Source organism: Hordeum vulgare, chromosome 6H, assembly GCF_904849725.1.
Source record: "Hordeum vulgare subsp. vulgare chromosome 6H, MorexV3_pseudomolecules_assembly, whole genome shotgun sequence".
Classification (NCBI taxonomy): Eukaryota; Viridiplantae; Streptophyta; class Magnoliopsida; order Poales; family Poaceae; genus Hordeum; species Hordeum vulgare.
Genome location: NC_058523.1, coordinates 422,074,540 through 422,090,019, shown reverse-complemented (window position 1 = coordinate 422,090,019; position 15,480 = coordinate 422,074,540). Strand labels below are relative to the sequence as shown.

Here is a 15,480-nt window from a genome sequence, read left to right as displayed (position 1 = left end):
TTTTTTGCACAACACCACTTATCATGTTATTTTTCATGTGATAATATATATCTTTTTTGCAGTTTTACATAAACCCCTTGATATCTACATTAATCATTCCACCGTCTACTAAAATAAATATATTATGTAAAATAATCATAGATTTTAAACCATAACTTCAATTTTAGCATATTGTATATAAAATTTGATTAGAAAAAGTGCAGAATTTGAATATGATGTTATTTTATATATTTAATATTTTAAAATGCTATGTAGGATGCAATGTTAATCAATGACACATGATTCGTCTTTACTTCGTACGGATGCATATTGCAACATGTAAAATTAAACATTAATATTTAGGAAAGATTATAATCCTTAATCATGTTGTACTTGCACTAGGTTCTCTTTTTGTACATGTTTTATGATCTAAGACCTTATGTATGTATCTTCACTTATCGAAATCCAAATGTCTGAGTGTGGTCTTAGGTGCATGTAATGAATATGACGAGTTACAATTAAAATTGAACCGAAATGATAACGGCTCAGATTTTTTTACTCTTTTGTTACAACGCACGGGCATTGATGAAGAATGCTCGGACATGTCCGATCAGTAGCCATCCGTCCATCACATAGGATTAAGCCCACCACATAACATCCTTTTTGTTTATTTTCTTTCTCTCTCTCTACTTCATCATCAATCACGTGCATGTGACTAGATATATAAGAAAAAAAGTAAGGAACATGGCTACGTAAAAGGACAAATAGAAAGTCAAACGAATGTGATCGAAACATTTATCGGACGCGGACGTTTGAGGGGTTAAATTTGTCACTTCAGATGTATATACTCTAAGACTTTGCCCAAAAAGGGCCGGCACTGGAACACCGGCCCAGTGCCGCTCCCTCTCGGGTGGGCCGGCAGTTCCGTAACATTAACCTCCAAAGCGAAACCAAACGAGCGAGCGCGCGCGGCGTGTGCGGATTCTTCCTACGGGATCCGACAAAGATCTTTCTTTCCGGCGTGGAAATGCTCTTTTCCGTCTACAAAACAAGAAGACAAGGCGTACTTTTCAGTGCTTGTGCCGACCTGAAGCAGTCAGGATCCACAAATGTTACATCACGGGATAAGCGCTAGCTTAGCCAGCAGTGCTGTTTCTCGCTACGTCCCCGCGCCTGATATTTTCTCTTTCACGAAGACAATATCTCCTCTCCTTTTTTTTTCTTTGAGTTGGACGAACGAAAAATATCGTCTGTGCGCTTTTATCCGGAGCTCCTGACACATAGGCAGGATTTCTATTTCCATTCTCGAAGCGCGGCAAGATCTTCGCCAGCCAGCCTATTGTGCGTGCCTCTGCCTGCCCAGAAAGAACATATATTCGCACACCAACCACGCCGTGCTAGCATTCCTTAGCTCTCTCCCACCATACGGGAAACCAGAGTCAGGAGCTAGTATACGTAGACCACCAGGCTCAGGCTCAGGCTGGCTGCTGCTTGCTCCCGGCCGAGGGCGAGGGCGAGGGCTGAGGAGGGAGGAGGCGGTCGATGGGAAGGGAGCGGGAGGCGGCCATGGCGGCCGTGCTGGAGGCGTGGCGCAGCACCAGCGCGGCCATCACGTCGTGGTGCGTGTCGGCGCTGTGGAGCGGGCTCAGGCGAAGGCACCGGCGGACGGCGTACGCCCTCGGAGCCGGAGCCGGTGGGCTCAAGCTCAACTACGACGCGCTCAGCTACGCCCAGAACTTCGACGACGGGAGCCGCCCCGGCGAGTGCGAGCCCGACTTCACGGCCAGGTTCGCGCCTGCAGCTGGACCGCGGAGGCCGTCGTCGGTAGCTTCTTGTTGTTCTTATTAGGAGAGCTAGCTTGTCGCTGTTTATAGTTCTGGCCCGGCGCGTGCGTATGTGGTGGTATTGTTCTTGTTACCTTCCAATTATATCCCTCTTGTAGTTACTCTTGGTAGTGCTAGCTATGTCGTCTATATATCGTGGATGGATATGGGCGTACAAATAAAAAATAATAATTGAAAGTGGGTGTACAAGTATTTAGAGTGGAGGAATGAAGTATTGTTTGCTGGATGGCAGCACATGCATGAGACTACTTTGGGAATAATGGTGCTAGCTAGGAACGAAGAAAGCGTGAGAGTATTGATGCTTGATGATGCAGTTCCAAATCCAAGCATGGATGAAGAATATTTTGCTATCGGTGATAGCTTTCTCTAAACGATTTAACTTGATCAGCTAGCCAATCATTTGAAGCCGCCAAGAGATATCTCATCGTCTATTTCCTTTTCCCGAAAATGACTCAGATCTATTAAAAAGTTCACCTAGATTACCAAGCATCCAAACTAAGTAAAAAATATGAAATCCCCCAGAAATGCAATTCGGCTCCTGTGCTCCCGCCTATGGAAAATCATTTTTAAAATGTGATAAAAGTTCCAGCAAAAACTCCATGTGTTCTTTGTCATATTCAAATACTACCTGAAATTTTTAAGACAATAAGGTTAAACATTTTGGCCGATGCAAAAAGAAAAAATTGAACATTAATTGTTACCTCAAAATGTCACTTCCAAATTTAGTTTTTTCACCGACGAAACACCATTGCTTCGTTTCACGTGAAAATTAGCAAGCATGCTTACGACACTAACAATATGGGAGTTGGTGGATATGGTGTTTTGCTAAACGCTGCACATCAAAACCATGAATTCGAGCTCCTATGTACACTGTTTGTGTTTCCCATAAAGTTTTCATTTAAAATAACTGGGAGTTGCACAGATGAAATATTAACGCCCACGTAAGAACGCAAAACCAGGATACACTCATATTCACACGTCCTCCCGCAAGGAAATTTACATCTCAAGTTTGCTCATGATACAAAACTCCTTTTGACTACATGTTGTGTTCTACTAGAAGAAGGTTAAATACCAAGTGTGGTTGTCTAATGGCTACGATCCAAAAATGATGTTGATGTACACTAATTTGTTACAAGACCTTCGAAGGATGGTTTGTAACCACAAAACTACAACAATTCTTTACTGGGGCCATCCCAGATGTTAGCTCATGGGATCGACCGAGAAATCCCACTGGGGCTGCCAAGTCCTCCCCTTCTATGATCAAACGCTGCTTGCATGAAGCTCTTGTTCAGGAAACATAATTGTTTTGAGAAACTCGTAGGATGTGAAAAATAGCGCCCCTTGAGATACATACATAAGCAGCCTTGGACTTAAACCCCTGGACACAAAATGTTGAATAATAATTTGCATGCTTGCAGTAAGAATGACACGGACGAGTGCGAATTTACGTCCAATAACATGGTAAGTCTGTAGTATCGTGTATAAATGGCTGTACCTGTAAAGACCTCGTAACCCTTCTTGCTCAAAAATGTGTGTAAGGGCATGAAGAACCCCTTCATACTTTCTAACAGGGCTGAGTGCCTAATGAACATGAATCAATTCAGAATTAGTCCTGCAGCAACTATCAGTTCACTTTTGATTTGAAGAATTGAAGGTAAACAAGCCATCAGAAGTGATAGGAAAACAAAAGATCTAAGCCCGATTTTCCATCTCAACAAGTTCTATTATAATGAAATAGAAAAAAAGGTCCAGTTTCTGTTTTTTGACCTTGGACTCTGGGAAAGGCTTATTTTTCAATCTTGAACTCTAAAATTGTTGGGATACAACCTCAAACTAATGAAACAGTCTGCTTTTCACCCTCTGCCCTCTGGTGGTTTGGCAAATGGTATTTGGTGTCGTGGATGCCATGTGGCCACAACCTCACTGTCATGTATCAACTCCGGTTTTTTATCCACTTGGGACAAATTTCATCCATTTATAACAGAATTGCTGTAAATTTGTTATCCAAATGATTATTTTTGTTCTTGTTTCTTTGTTTGTCATAGTGTGTGGTTGTTCATGGAGTGACATGGAAAACAATTGGAAGAAGCACCAAATAGACTTTATTTCAGAACGAGGAATCTTCCTACAAACACAATTGTGCTAAATAAAGGCTATACTATATCTGCCTAGAAAAACTGGAGTCGGCCTACGAAAATGTGGTTCGGATCCCACTGGTGATGCCAGAAGTCGTTTCGGTATACGATTTTATCAGGTTCTTATTTTATTTATTGTTCAGAAGTCACATTTTCTTTTCCTTGGGCAGTACTACCTCCTAACAAGATTGGTCTGTTTGGAACATGGCTATGGGTCCTAGCTAGCCAGAACCCTCTTCCGTACTCCAAAATCCAAACAGAGACAAAATTTGACCAAACCTAATTTGATTCTCAGATCTAGACACTCCCTTCCCATTCAAGAAATGACTTGGCCCTCAAGGCATTTAGTGAGCCATGAACTCTAGGTAATGCTTCACTATCTCATAGTAAGTGCCAACTCACCTGCTCCTGCAGAATTATCTGCTCATAATGGAATTTCATGTGTCATATATATACTATATACTAAAGCTGCAGCCATCCACTTTTCCTTGTTTTTTTGACTTTTTTTCGCCATTCACTGTTCATTTTTATTGCTTAGTAAATTGTCTACAGGTTTACTTTAATACAATTATACCATGCTATATTTAGACTTATATATAGATAATTCCTAAAGTGCAACAGACAAATCTAATGGAATACTTAAATACGCAGAGGGAAAAAATAAACCAAATAAATACCAATTCAGTAACTTAGTTTGATCTAATCTATATACATATTATCTAACAATTAATTTTTCCTAATGGCGTTGCTCTTTGATAATAAAGTGATCGTCCTACGACAAAAGAACAACTACGACGGATTTAAACGTGTTACAAATAACTGTATTACACCAGTGAATCGTGCCAAAACGAAACTACACCTCCTTTCCGTCCTATAAAACCCCTCAAAAAATCCAACCAGCTAAACATGAAAAAGATTACATGCATGCAATAAGAATAAAATTGAAGTACTTATTCGAAATATAAATGAGACTTTCGACGAGCGCGGCGTGCGCCGCGCATCTTCACTGCTAGTAATCAAAAGAATGGCATTCACGTCATCATGGAATCATCTGAGACTAAAAAGTGGACTGTTTCGACTGTTTGAGATTGCAATTAGATGGTTTGGAGTTTCGGGGTTGAAAAGTGCACTTACACACTTTTTTTCATTAAATAATGTTGTTGTGACGTGAGCTTTTCCATTAAATAACCAATCAAAATAGATAAAACTTTAACTGTAAGTTACTTGTGCTGATATATACAAACTGGGGTGTGGCATGAGCATGTTTTTTGTTGAGTAAAAGGGTTCACCAAATTTGTGGTATAAGCATGTGTTGCACCTGTAACTGTACTCTTGTCTTCACAACATCGAATGGATTTGTAAACAGAGCAGCAGTTGATCCTGCAAAACCTCCACAAATGAGCTGCAACGCAAAGAAAAAGGGAGTTTACCACACTAAAATTCGGAATGTGTAGTTGAAATGTTGAATTATGCTCGATCTGAAGTATTAACATTTATATCTAAGGTAAGTGGCATCATTGGAAAACTGAATTTAGTGATGGGAACATGCCAAACAGTACAGGTTCAGTATTGAATAATGAAACACATAAATAAGATGGTTTAAAAAGTTGAGGTTCAGGAACTAACCGTCTGGCCAGAATTGAGTTTAGCATTAGCAGGTGATGCATTCAACAGAAACTGCTTCAGACTCTCGTAGGCATAAAACTGGAAATTCCAAAAGAAGTGAAGACCAAAATGAAACAGCACAGCAGATGTAGAATTAAAATTTGGGACTAGGGAGTAAATTGTAATTGTTCGTAAAGATACCTTTACTATAGAATGTGGAATATTTCTGCAAAGAACAGCCCCCCATCCAGCATATAACGAAGCAATGCCACCCCTTTGAAGACATCCAACTAAAGCCTTCCTGATGGCATGAAATTCTTATTAGAGCGTGAAGAAGAGTATATATGGTGAACTGCAGGCAATGGTGCCAAATAATTTCAACAAGCAACGTGGACGCAGGTTACTGTCATTTTTTAATATAAATAGCAGGTCATTGTCAGGATGCAGAACTAGGACTGGTAAATTAACATGTTTTTGTCATTTCTTCTTATTTATCAGCAAAAAAAAAGCTTCTAAATAAAGAAAGATAAGTAACGAATAACCCAAGTAGAGGCATGGAAATTAAATACCAGCAATTCTGATACTGCGAACCGACTTGCATCTGTTGTTTTATGCATTCGCTTGGTGTAAAAATAAAGGATGTTGCAATACTAGAACAACCACCCGCAGCACAATGAGCAATGGAATGGTAGTCCTGAAGAAATGCCAATGTAATAACATAGTATAAGATTAAAGTGTATGAATGTTACATCATTGGATATCAATTGCAAAATAAAACTGAAATCACCTTCGGCAAAGTAGGAAGAAGTGATCCCTTTACTATTTCGTAAGTTAAGGTATAAATAGCTGAAATTGGTGCAGAACAAGCAATTTTGCTAGCAAGCCCTCCATAAAGTCCTAAGACACCTGTAGAAAAATATTTGCCAAGCATGAAAAATTCTAGTACTGTTAACGAGGGTGCGCCTTAGTATGTGGTAGAATGTTTGACAATAGGGAGACGGACATGGAAATATGATAAACTTATTGATAGCATCTCAGTGTGTGTAAATACACGCAAAATATTACCTCTCTCAACAAGGGTGTGTCTTATTATGTGGTAGAATGAGCTTTGTCCAGAACTGTTAGCCTGAATAATGGTTTTCACCGTATCAACTGGATGCAGAGAGATACTGACAACTGTCCCAGCTATTGCTCCTGCAGCAGCATGCTTGTTCGCATCAACAGCACCATGAAATCGATGCCCCAAGGATGATTCAAACTCTGACAAACGCTTGTCTACAAAATGCTGCTGAGACATATCTTCCCCATAGGTATGTTGGTTTACATTTGGTGGGTTAACAATAGCATCACCAACCACACAAGATGTGCATGTCAAGCCTTCAGGCCGAATATGTTCGCATGTGCTGGAAATCTGATTTTCCAGCATTATCCTTGCCTCTTTGCAAACCTGCTCTGATGAGCAAGCCGGCATATTGGAATATTCTCTAGAAATCTTTGCATTTAATTTATCATCATGCAGAGAATTTTCACAGGCATACGTGATATTATCCTCCTCACTTGAGCTCGTGCTTTGCTCAGCTGGCATGTCTCCTGTTTGACTGCAACAGTGATCACCCCTTCTGAAGGGGCCGTCCTCCTTGATGTCCATACTGCTGGAAGTAGCACAAGCTCCTAGCTTTTCGGTTTGCATCGAGCATATATTTTGATAATGCATGTTCCCAAGTTTACTGGTAAGACGCATATGTCTCCATGTGGCAGAGGCACCGATCATGTTGCTACGTGATGTGAGCATTAAAATCTTCTTCAGCAATCTAAGATCTTCGTGGATTGATTTTGGTGTTGATAAACAGGTTTGAGAGTTGAGGCCAGTTGAGCTTTCGGTGCAAGATGTCAATGCGTGTCCTTTTCGGTCCCTAGCAACGCACACAGGGTCTTCCTTGTGCAAAATCTCCTCACTCACAGATCTTTGATCTGTTGTGCCAGAAGATTCTGGGTGGGCAACAAGATCCCAGATCCCTGTCAATGCGGATACAAACTGAGGAGTAGTGAATAGTCTATCAGTATGTCTGCTGCCTGATTGAGTACTTCGTGATTGATTGGCACCGCGATCCTTTGAAAGAAATGCATCTGGATCAAGTAATTGGTGCTTATCTAATGGAAGCCGATGGTAATTAATTGTTGATTTTCGAGCTTTTGAAGCTGTACGATTTGAGCTCATCTTTGACAAGCATGCATGCAGCAAGGTAGCCGTTCGTTCATGAAGAAGTCAGCTAATCATCTGACTGAGACCTGCAAGAGGCAGGAAGCAGAAAAGGCAAAATTAGCATCTCAAAACAGGTCTCATATGGTACTAAGCAAAGAGTATGTTTCATGGGAGATCATCTCTCTAGACCTTTGAGCTAGGTACTAACAATAGCGCCCAAGCCCAAAGAGCACCACATTGCATTGCAGTACTCACTTCAGGAGCGAGGATCAGCAATCATACTGCGCTATAAGTGTCGCTAATTCTGACCGACGCCCTATGCCTTGTACCCGCTGCAAATTTGAGGCAACACCATGAGCGGTAACTGCCAAGCTTCAACCCCAGAGTACCCCATTCCGCGAGACATGTCATAGAACAGACTCCTAACAGACGTTTCGTCGAACAGCTTGCGTGCGCGGGGACCCGCACCTGATTCGATCGGAGCGGACGAGAGGAATGCCCTCCGAAGGTAGTAGGTAGTGTTCTGCGCGAGTCCGGGGGGTCAAAAGCTTTGTCTTACCTTGCGGTGGCTGGACTGGAGCTCAGCTCCCGATGCCCGATGGCGGCTTCGCAACAGTTGGCGCTTCACGGGAGGGGGAGGAGGAGGAGGGGGAGAGGCACGACGACCTAGTCTCCGCCTCTTCTCCGCCCCCCTCTGGCTCCACGAGCTTCCGAGGCGGACAGGCTACCGGCGCCGCGTCATGGGAGCTCGGGCTTCCAGGTCCATCTCCGTGTTCTGGCTGTTTCGAGGCTGCCGCTGTGCCGCTCACCGATGTGCGGCCGCAGCCAGCAGCGTCAATCGGGCAACCGGACAAAACTTGGCAGGGTGCGGCTTTTTCTTTGGGTCCCCGAATGTGTTTGCGCCGTTCGATGCAAAGTGCACGGTCAAACTTATAAGAACGAACAGAACTTGTAAATCCGGTCCAGAACACTCACGGAAGGGACATGTCACGTCTTAAACAATCCATTCTATAAAAACATCTAGAGCTAGACCTTGCAAATTCGACCCCTTAAACGCTGTGGATATTGACTGATCACGCCTTAAATAATGCATTCTACATCCGGATACCTCAAATTACAAACCTCAAATTCATACTATTACATGCAACGTAAACCTAATACTAAGTGGAGCTCGTCCGGCTCCGCTGTGTCCATGTCCGACGGCTGGTTGTGTCTCTCACAGTGTCGGTCCGGTCACCGGCAAGGTAGTGTAGGATATGGACACTAGCAGGCTCACGGGAGTCAAGCTTTCGCCGTCTTCCATGCCCTACTCTTCCTCGTCGGAACCCGTAACCCGAACGGTGCCAGTCGACGTGAGGTTGATGACAGATCCTTTCTGTAAGGAGCTGACGTCCACCATGACGCGGTTGCATCGCCCACACTAATGCACCCTATGGGGCGCAGGAGAGTGTGACTCCGCCTCTCCAACATCCTCGTCGCGAGGGCCTCCACCGCATCATGTGCCTGCTGCCTCGCCCGGCGGGCACGCCATTGTAGGATCGAAAGAAGGTGTATCTAGAGGAGGGGGGATGAATAGACTGCTTGTCAAGATTAAAATACCAACCTTTCGCAATTTTATGGAAGGCTGAATTTTAGCAATTCTAACAAGTCTAGTACACCCTACACATGCTAGTCAACAAATATGGCAGCAGAAAAGTAAAGACTTTGCACATGTAAAGGAGTAGAGTTTAGGAGATCAAACGCAAAGTGGTTGACACGACAATTTTTGGCATTGGTTCCGATAGGTGGCGCTATCGTACTGTGACAGCCCGAGACTGACGTTCCAGAAGATTCCCCCTTTATTCTGTTTTCGTCGTGTGCTTATTTTATTTGTCGCATCATCATTGCATCATGCGCATCATACGCATTGCATCGGCATCCCATTGCCGCCAATTTTCAAACTTGCATCCGTTATTAGTTGCCGGTTCTCGTCGTTGCCCGTTCTGAGCCCGACCACACTCGCACGCGCCCACGGCATCGTTTAAATCTTGTTTTTATAAGTGTGTGTAAAACTTCCTCCGGTTGGGTTGAAACTTGACGTGCGGTCTTATTTAGATATAGGTAGGCCGCATGCCAATTTTCGTCGCAATCGGAGTCCGTCTGGTACCCGAACGGTCGACCGTATTCGGTCTATCGTCGGACGTTTTATCGGTGTTTTAAAATACGTTGCTGGGTGCCCCGTTTCCCTCTCTTCTTCGGATAACCTACTCTACATGGTCACTTAGCCCGTCCCGCGTTCGAGGTCGTTCGATTCTGATCGCACGGTTGAAACCGGGGCAAAAAACTGCTAAACCTAGCCCCCCATCGTTATAAATAGGACCCCCATGCCATTTTTAGCGGCCCCTCTCTCTCCTCCTCGATTTCCGTGCAAACCCTAGTCTCCCACAGCCACCTCCCTCCTCTCTCCTCAGCCCCAGCCGCCGCGGGCCCGCGATCCCAGATCTGGCCCGCCGGGCCCGGATAACCCGAGCCACCGCCGGCTCCTCGCAGAGCTCGTGCAGCCTCCGAGCCGCAGCCCCGAGGTGCCCCGTCGTGCCTCCCCGCCATCAGCCACCTTGCCCCGCCGCCTCTCCGGTCCCGAGCCCCATCCCGGCGGCCCCGTCCCCGCCACCGGATCTCTTCCTCGCGTCGCGTCTTGCCGCGTCCCTCCGGCGCGGCGCCCCGCCGCCGTACCGCGCCATGGCCTCCCTCGATCGGGATCCAGATCGGGGAGAGCCCCGTTGACCGCGCCATCCTGGGCCGCCTCGCCCGTGGCCCAGGTGCCAAATCCAGCCACCACGTGGGCCGGCCAGCTGCCTCTCCGGTTGGTCCGCGCTAGCTGTAGCGCCCCGCGGCCGAGGTCCCCTCGGCCTCCTCCCCGTCTGCCTCGCCCCAGGCCTCCTCCTCTAGGTCGGCCCGATGGCCCAAGGTGAGGCCTTCCCTCGTCTATCTCGAGCGAGGTTTAGTTAAATTGCGCATGCCTCTGTTTGCGCCCTGTTGCGGATTCGGTTTGTTTAGGTATTTTTTAGATTTTCGTGAATTTAGTTATTCCAGAAATGCTAGATATTAATATGGCCGTAGTTATTAAACCGTATGTCGGATCGAGGCGAGTCATATATGTAACTTGTGTAGTTTTCCGCGTAGATTAATAATTTGTAACTTGCATGCAGTTTTGATGTGGTTTGACCCGCGGTTTGCCTAGAAATGCGTGGTGTCCTAATAGGAGTTGTCCCATATTTATTTTTCGTGCGTGTCCGGATTGTCCAAACCCCGTAGATAAAATGCTCATGTTTTTAGGAATCTCTTTCCATGTATTTTAGAGTAGTTGTTTGTATTTTTGCATGTAGGATTCCGTAGCTAGGGTGCTATATCGTGTTTAGGACATTATCTCGCATATACGTGTGGCGATATTATTGTTGTGCACCCCCCTCATGTTATATATGTTTTTGGGGTATAAAAATCCATAGAATTTAACTATGCATTTAGTTTTAGCTTTTGAGAAAGTTAGTGCGCGTGATATTTTGCCATGTTGCCCTTTTGTTTATATTGTGGGATTTAATCCGTGCATGATTTAAAAGAGTTGTCAACTAGAGATATGCCCTTGGATGTGTAGACTAGCCCCTGGTAATTTTGGTTGCAATAGAAATCCATGTTTAAGTGTGGTTTGCTTGCTCTCAACTTGCTAGGAAAAAGTGCTGATTTGGAGATGCTGAAATATTTCTAAGTCTGAAATCTGTTATATTTTGTTGTTGTCTATGCATGAGTTTATCTGTTGATCTGTAGCTCTTTTGAGGTTGGTGCAATGGAGTTAGTTGTAGACTTTAGGATTCTATAGCATGCCGTCAATTTTCATGCCATTTGGAGTCCTGTAGCTTATGGTTTTGCTGCTGTTAGTATGCCTTCAAATCGAAAACTGCACTTTCATAAACTGTGTTTTTCACTAAGTCTGAAAGTGTGTGTGAGATGCTATTTTGTGAGCTCTTTTCCTAGTGATCCATGCTTCCATGCTAGGTGTTATTAGTTGTATGTTGTAGTGCATCTTGCCCTCTATCGTCTCATTCCTTGTTTGAGCCTTTTGGATTTATGTAGCTCGTAGTTGTGGGGCGTAGAAAATGCTATGTCGCTGATTTTGGCAGTTTGTAGTGATTTCTTGTTTAGCTCGTAGTTGTTGAACCGTTGCTCTGTTTTGATCGTGCCCTACATGAAACTTGCTTAGAATCTCATGTAGTTTCATATTATCTTGATGGTTGTGTGTTTTGAAATGCTTGTGACTGTCGTTGCACACATTTTGCATTCATGCCATCATATCTTGCGATGCTCGTATCTTTTGAACCGTAGCTCCATTGGAGATGTTCTCTATGTGTAACTTGATTGGAACGACGCGTAGAATCACGTGAACCTATGTTTTTTTGCTGTTTCACAACTATTAAAACATGTTAGTTCAGATCTGGACAAAATTATAAATTAACAAGTGAGGTCATCTCGGAGATGCTATATATCATTTCCGACCTCATTTAAAATGCCTAGATAGATAGCTTAGTTGCGCTTCACCTCTTGCCATACCACAATTAATATTTCTGTGTACCTAATCGAGAGTGAACTAAATAATCCGTATGTGGAGTTTCGTCAATATGCAACTCGTTGCATATTGAACTTCACTTAATGTGTAGTAGTTGATTGTTGTGAATTGACATGCCATGTCTTGCATATATTCAGCTGATCATGCATCATATGTGGATTGCATCTTGTCGTGCATATGCCATGGTGAGTATCGTGTGTTAATTCTTGTTTCCGGTTTGCTTCGTCTCGATAGAGTTTCGCAAGCGTGTCGGATTGTGAGGACCCATTCGACTACATTGGTGCGTCTGCTTCACAGAGTCGTTCTTCTTCCAAGCGGGATCTCAGGCAAGATGACCATTTCCCTAGATACCATTACTATCACTGTCATGCTAGTTTTATCGTTTCTTTCTCTATGCCTCGTTGCCTACCACCTGTTAAATATCAGCCTCTCAACATTGCCATGAACCCTTCACCCTGTTCACAACCTAGCAAACCACTAATTGGCTATGTTACCGCTTGCTTATCCATGTGTTAGCATTGCTAGTTGCAGGTGCAGTTGATTCCATGTGATAACATGGGTTCCTTGTTATATCACCATATTAATGCTATTTAATTTAATGCACCTATATACTTGGTAAAAGGTGGAAGGCTCGGCCTTTCTAGCATGGTGTTTTGTTCCACCTTTGCCCCCTTAGTTTTCGCTAACGGTGTTATGTTCCATATTTGAGCGCTCCTAACACGATCGGGGTTGTTATGGGGACCCCCATGATAATTCGTTTTAGATTAAGACTGGTCTGGCAAGGCCCAACTTTGGTACTACATTTGCCTAATAACTAATTAATGCATAGGGACCCGCCGACACCCGCGGATAATTAATCAACCCCCCGGGCCAGTGCTTCGCATGAGTGTTTGTCCAAACTGGCAGACTACAGGGCCACCGCAGGGCAACCCGAGGTTTGGTTTCTCCTAGTGTGACCCATCCGTCGTGTCCTGAGAACGAGATACGCGGCTCCTATCGGGTTCATCGACACGTCGGGCGGCCTTGCTGGATTAGTTTTACCTTTGACAAAATATCTTGTGCATCGGGATTCCAGTGATGCTTTGGGTAATCTCAGAGTTGAGGTTTTCCACTAAGGAGTCCGACGAGATTGCGAGCTTCGTGATCGAGGAGTTCTATGCGGCTTGTGGTAATTTGTGATGGACTAGTTGGAGCACCCCTGCAGGGTTGAATCTTTTCAGAAACTCGTGCCCGCGGTTATGTGGCAACGTGGAAACTTTGTTTAACACTCGTTCTACATAACTTGAAGTTAACTTAATTAAAATTTGCCAACTGAGTGCGTAACCGTGACTGTCTCTTTCGTGTGTTCCTTCTCCGATCGAGGACACGGTGGGGTTATGTTTGACGTAAGTAGGTGTTCAGGATCATTCATTTGATCATTATTAGTTCACGTCCGCTATGCGTAGATCACCCCCCTCTTGTTCTTGTACTCGTAAGTTAGCCACCTCATATATGCTTAGTCACTTGCTGCAGCCTCACCACTTAACCATACCTCACCTATTAAGCTTTGCTAGTCTTGATACCTTTGGAAATGAGATTGCTGAGCCCCCTGTGGCTCATAGATTACTACAACACCAGTTGTAGGTACATGTAAAGGTTATTTGATGCGAGCGTGTTGATTATTCATTTGGAGTTGCTTATTCTTCCTCTTCTTCATCGATCTAGGATGGGTTCCAGGACGGCAGCCTGGGATAGCAAGGATGGACGTCGTTCTTTTCTCGTTTGTTTTCGTCCGTAGTCGGACCCTGCTCTTCTTCATGATATTTATGTATTGTACTGATGTGACTCTGATGTATCTTGTGGCGAGTGTAAGCCAATTCCATATACTCTTCTCTTCAATAAATGTACTTGTAACGATATCCATCCTTACGAAACACGAGATGCGCTTCTGTCCCTAACGAGGCCCTCGTGCCAAATTAAGGATAGGGTCGCATCTTGGGCGTTACACGTATGTCCGAGTTAGTGGAGACTTCACCCCACAGAGGGCAATGACTGCGGGAGTCCATGGAGGGCTCCACCCACAAGGGGTCCATGAAGAAGTGGCATTGTCTATTCCGCCACGGCTTCCGCCCACAAAGAACTAGCCTCACTCACGGTAGATCTTCACGAAGTAGGCGATCTCCTTGCCCTTACAAACATCTTGGTTCAACTCCACAACATGAAGTAGGAGGCTCCCAAGTGACACCTAACCAATCTTGGAGGTACCACCCTCCAAAAGGTAATAGATGTGGTAGAACAATGAACTCCTTGCTCTTGTGCTTCTAAAGATAGTCTCCTCAACACAAAATCACTCTCTTACAGAATAGGCATGGGTAGGAGCGATTGATTTGTTGGAAAGAAAATTGGGAGGCTAGAGATCAAGTTTCAAATGATTCGATTGGAATATCTTGGTCTCAACACATGAGTAGGTGGCTCTCTCTTAGAAAAATGGATCTTGCAATGAAGTGTGTGTTCTGAGTGCTTCCTCTGCGAATGAGAGGTAGGTGGATGGGTATATATAGGCAGCACACAAAATCCAACCGTTACACCTAAAGCGGCCAACTTAGTGACACCGAAGTCATAAAAACTCGGTGGTACCGACTTGCACTAAAGGCATCAACTTTTGAATCTCAGTGGAACCGATATACACAAGTCGGTGGCACCGAAAAGGTGGCTAACGGTCAGATGAGACAACTCGGTGACACCGATACCCAAACTCGGAAATTCTGATTTTGTGTACCGAGGCAACAGAAAGTTGGTCACCTAAACTCGGTAGGACCGATATGGTTTCGGTTCCACTGATATGGTGAGAATGGCTAGGGTTCTGTCTGAGATCAAACTCGGTGGTACCGAAATGGGAAGGTTGGTGGCACCGATTTTGAGTATGTGGTATTGGACAGAATGGTTATGTGGGAAAAATGATTGAGTATTTTGGTGGCTAACTTTGAGCACTTGAGCAACCATTTCATTTTAATACCTCACCCCCTTTTAATAGTATTGGCTTTCCTATGGACTCAAAATTGATTTCTCACAAATATAAAATGAAGAGTATTCTAGCTTGAAGCTTGGGATAATCCTATTCCTTTCTTGCATCAAGGG

The 15,480-nt window shown here is 44.2% G+C and overlaps 2 protein-coding genes across 5 annotated transcripts; one reads left to right on the top strand and one right to left on the bottom strand.

The window, feature by feature from the left end:
• Positions 1-1,139: 1,139 nt before the first annotated feature.
• LOC123403374 lies at positions 1,140-2,063 on the top strand. Its single transcript, XM_045097314.1, has one exon. The coding sequence runs from the start codon at positions 1,522-1,524 to the stop codon at positions 1,825-1,827; it is 306 nt and encodes a 101-aa protein (XP_044953249.1). The 5' UTR covers positions 1,140-1,521; the 3' UTR covers positions 1,828-2,063.
• A 702-nt stretch (positions 2,064-2,765) lies between these two features.
• On the bottom strand, positions 2,766-8,621 carry LOC123402171. 4 transcript variants are annotated; one of them, XM_045096049.1, is made up of 9 exons: positions 8,326-8,616; positions 6,629-7,852; positions 6,351-6,469; positions 6,133-6,257; positions 5,765-5,864; positions 5,585-5,662; positions 5,277-5,360; positions 3,319-3,404; positions 2,766-3,201 (listed from the first exon to the last, which is right to left on the bottom strand). In XM_045096049.1, the coding sequence occupies exons 2-9, from the start codon at positions 7,779-7,781 to the stop codon at positions 3,084-3,086; spliced, it is 1,863 nt and encodes a 620-aa protein (XP_044951984.1). In that variant the 5' UTR covers positions 7,782-7,852; positions 8,326-8,616; the 3' UTR covers positions 2,766-3,083. The 4 variants fall into 4 exon arrangements, with proteins under 4 accessions (XP_044951984.1, XP_044951985.1, XP_044951986.1 ...); XM_045096050.1 differs by having other exon boundaries at positions 3,105-3,201; positions 5,248-5,360; positions 8,326-8,619; XM_045096051.1 differs by lacking the exon at positions 2,766-3,201 and having other exon boundaries at positions 5,277-5,338; positions 8,326-8,620.
• Positions 8,622-15,480: the final 6,859 nt, after the last annotated feature.

Bases quoted from the DNA above. Each gene is read 5' to 3' on its own strand.
- LOC123402171 (XM_045096049.1), bottom strand. From the start codon at position 7,781: ATGAGCTCAAATCGTACAGCTTCAAAAGCTCGAAAATCAACAATTAAT. The intron at 6,470-6,628 runs GTAATATTTTGC...ATTTTTCTACAG, and splicing joins ACACACCCTTGTTGAGAGAG to GTGTCTTAGGACTTTATGGA. The intron at 5,663-5,764 runs GTATCTTTACGA...TGGAATTTCCAG, and splicing joins TTCCACATTCTATAGTAAAG to TTTTATGCCTACGAGAGTCT.
- LOC123403374 (XM_045097314.1), top strand. From the start codon at position 1,522: ATGGGAAGGGAGCGGGAGGCGGCCATGGCGGCCGTGCTGGAGGCGTGG.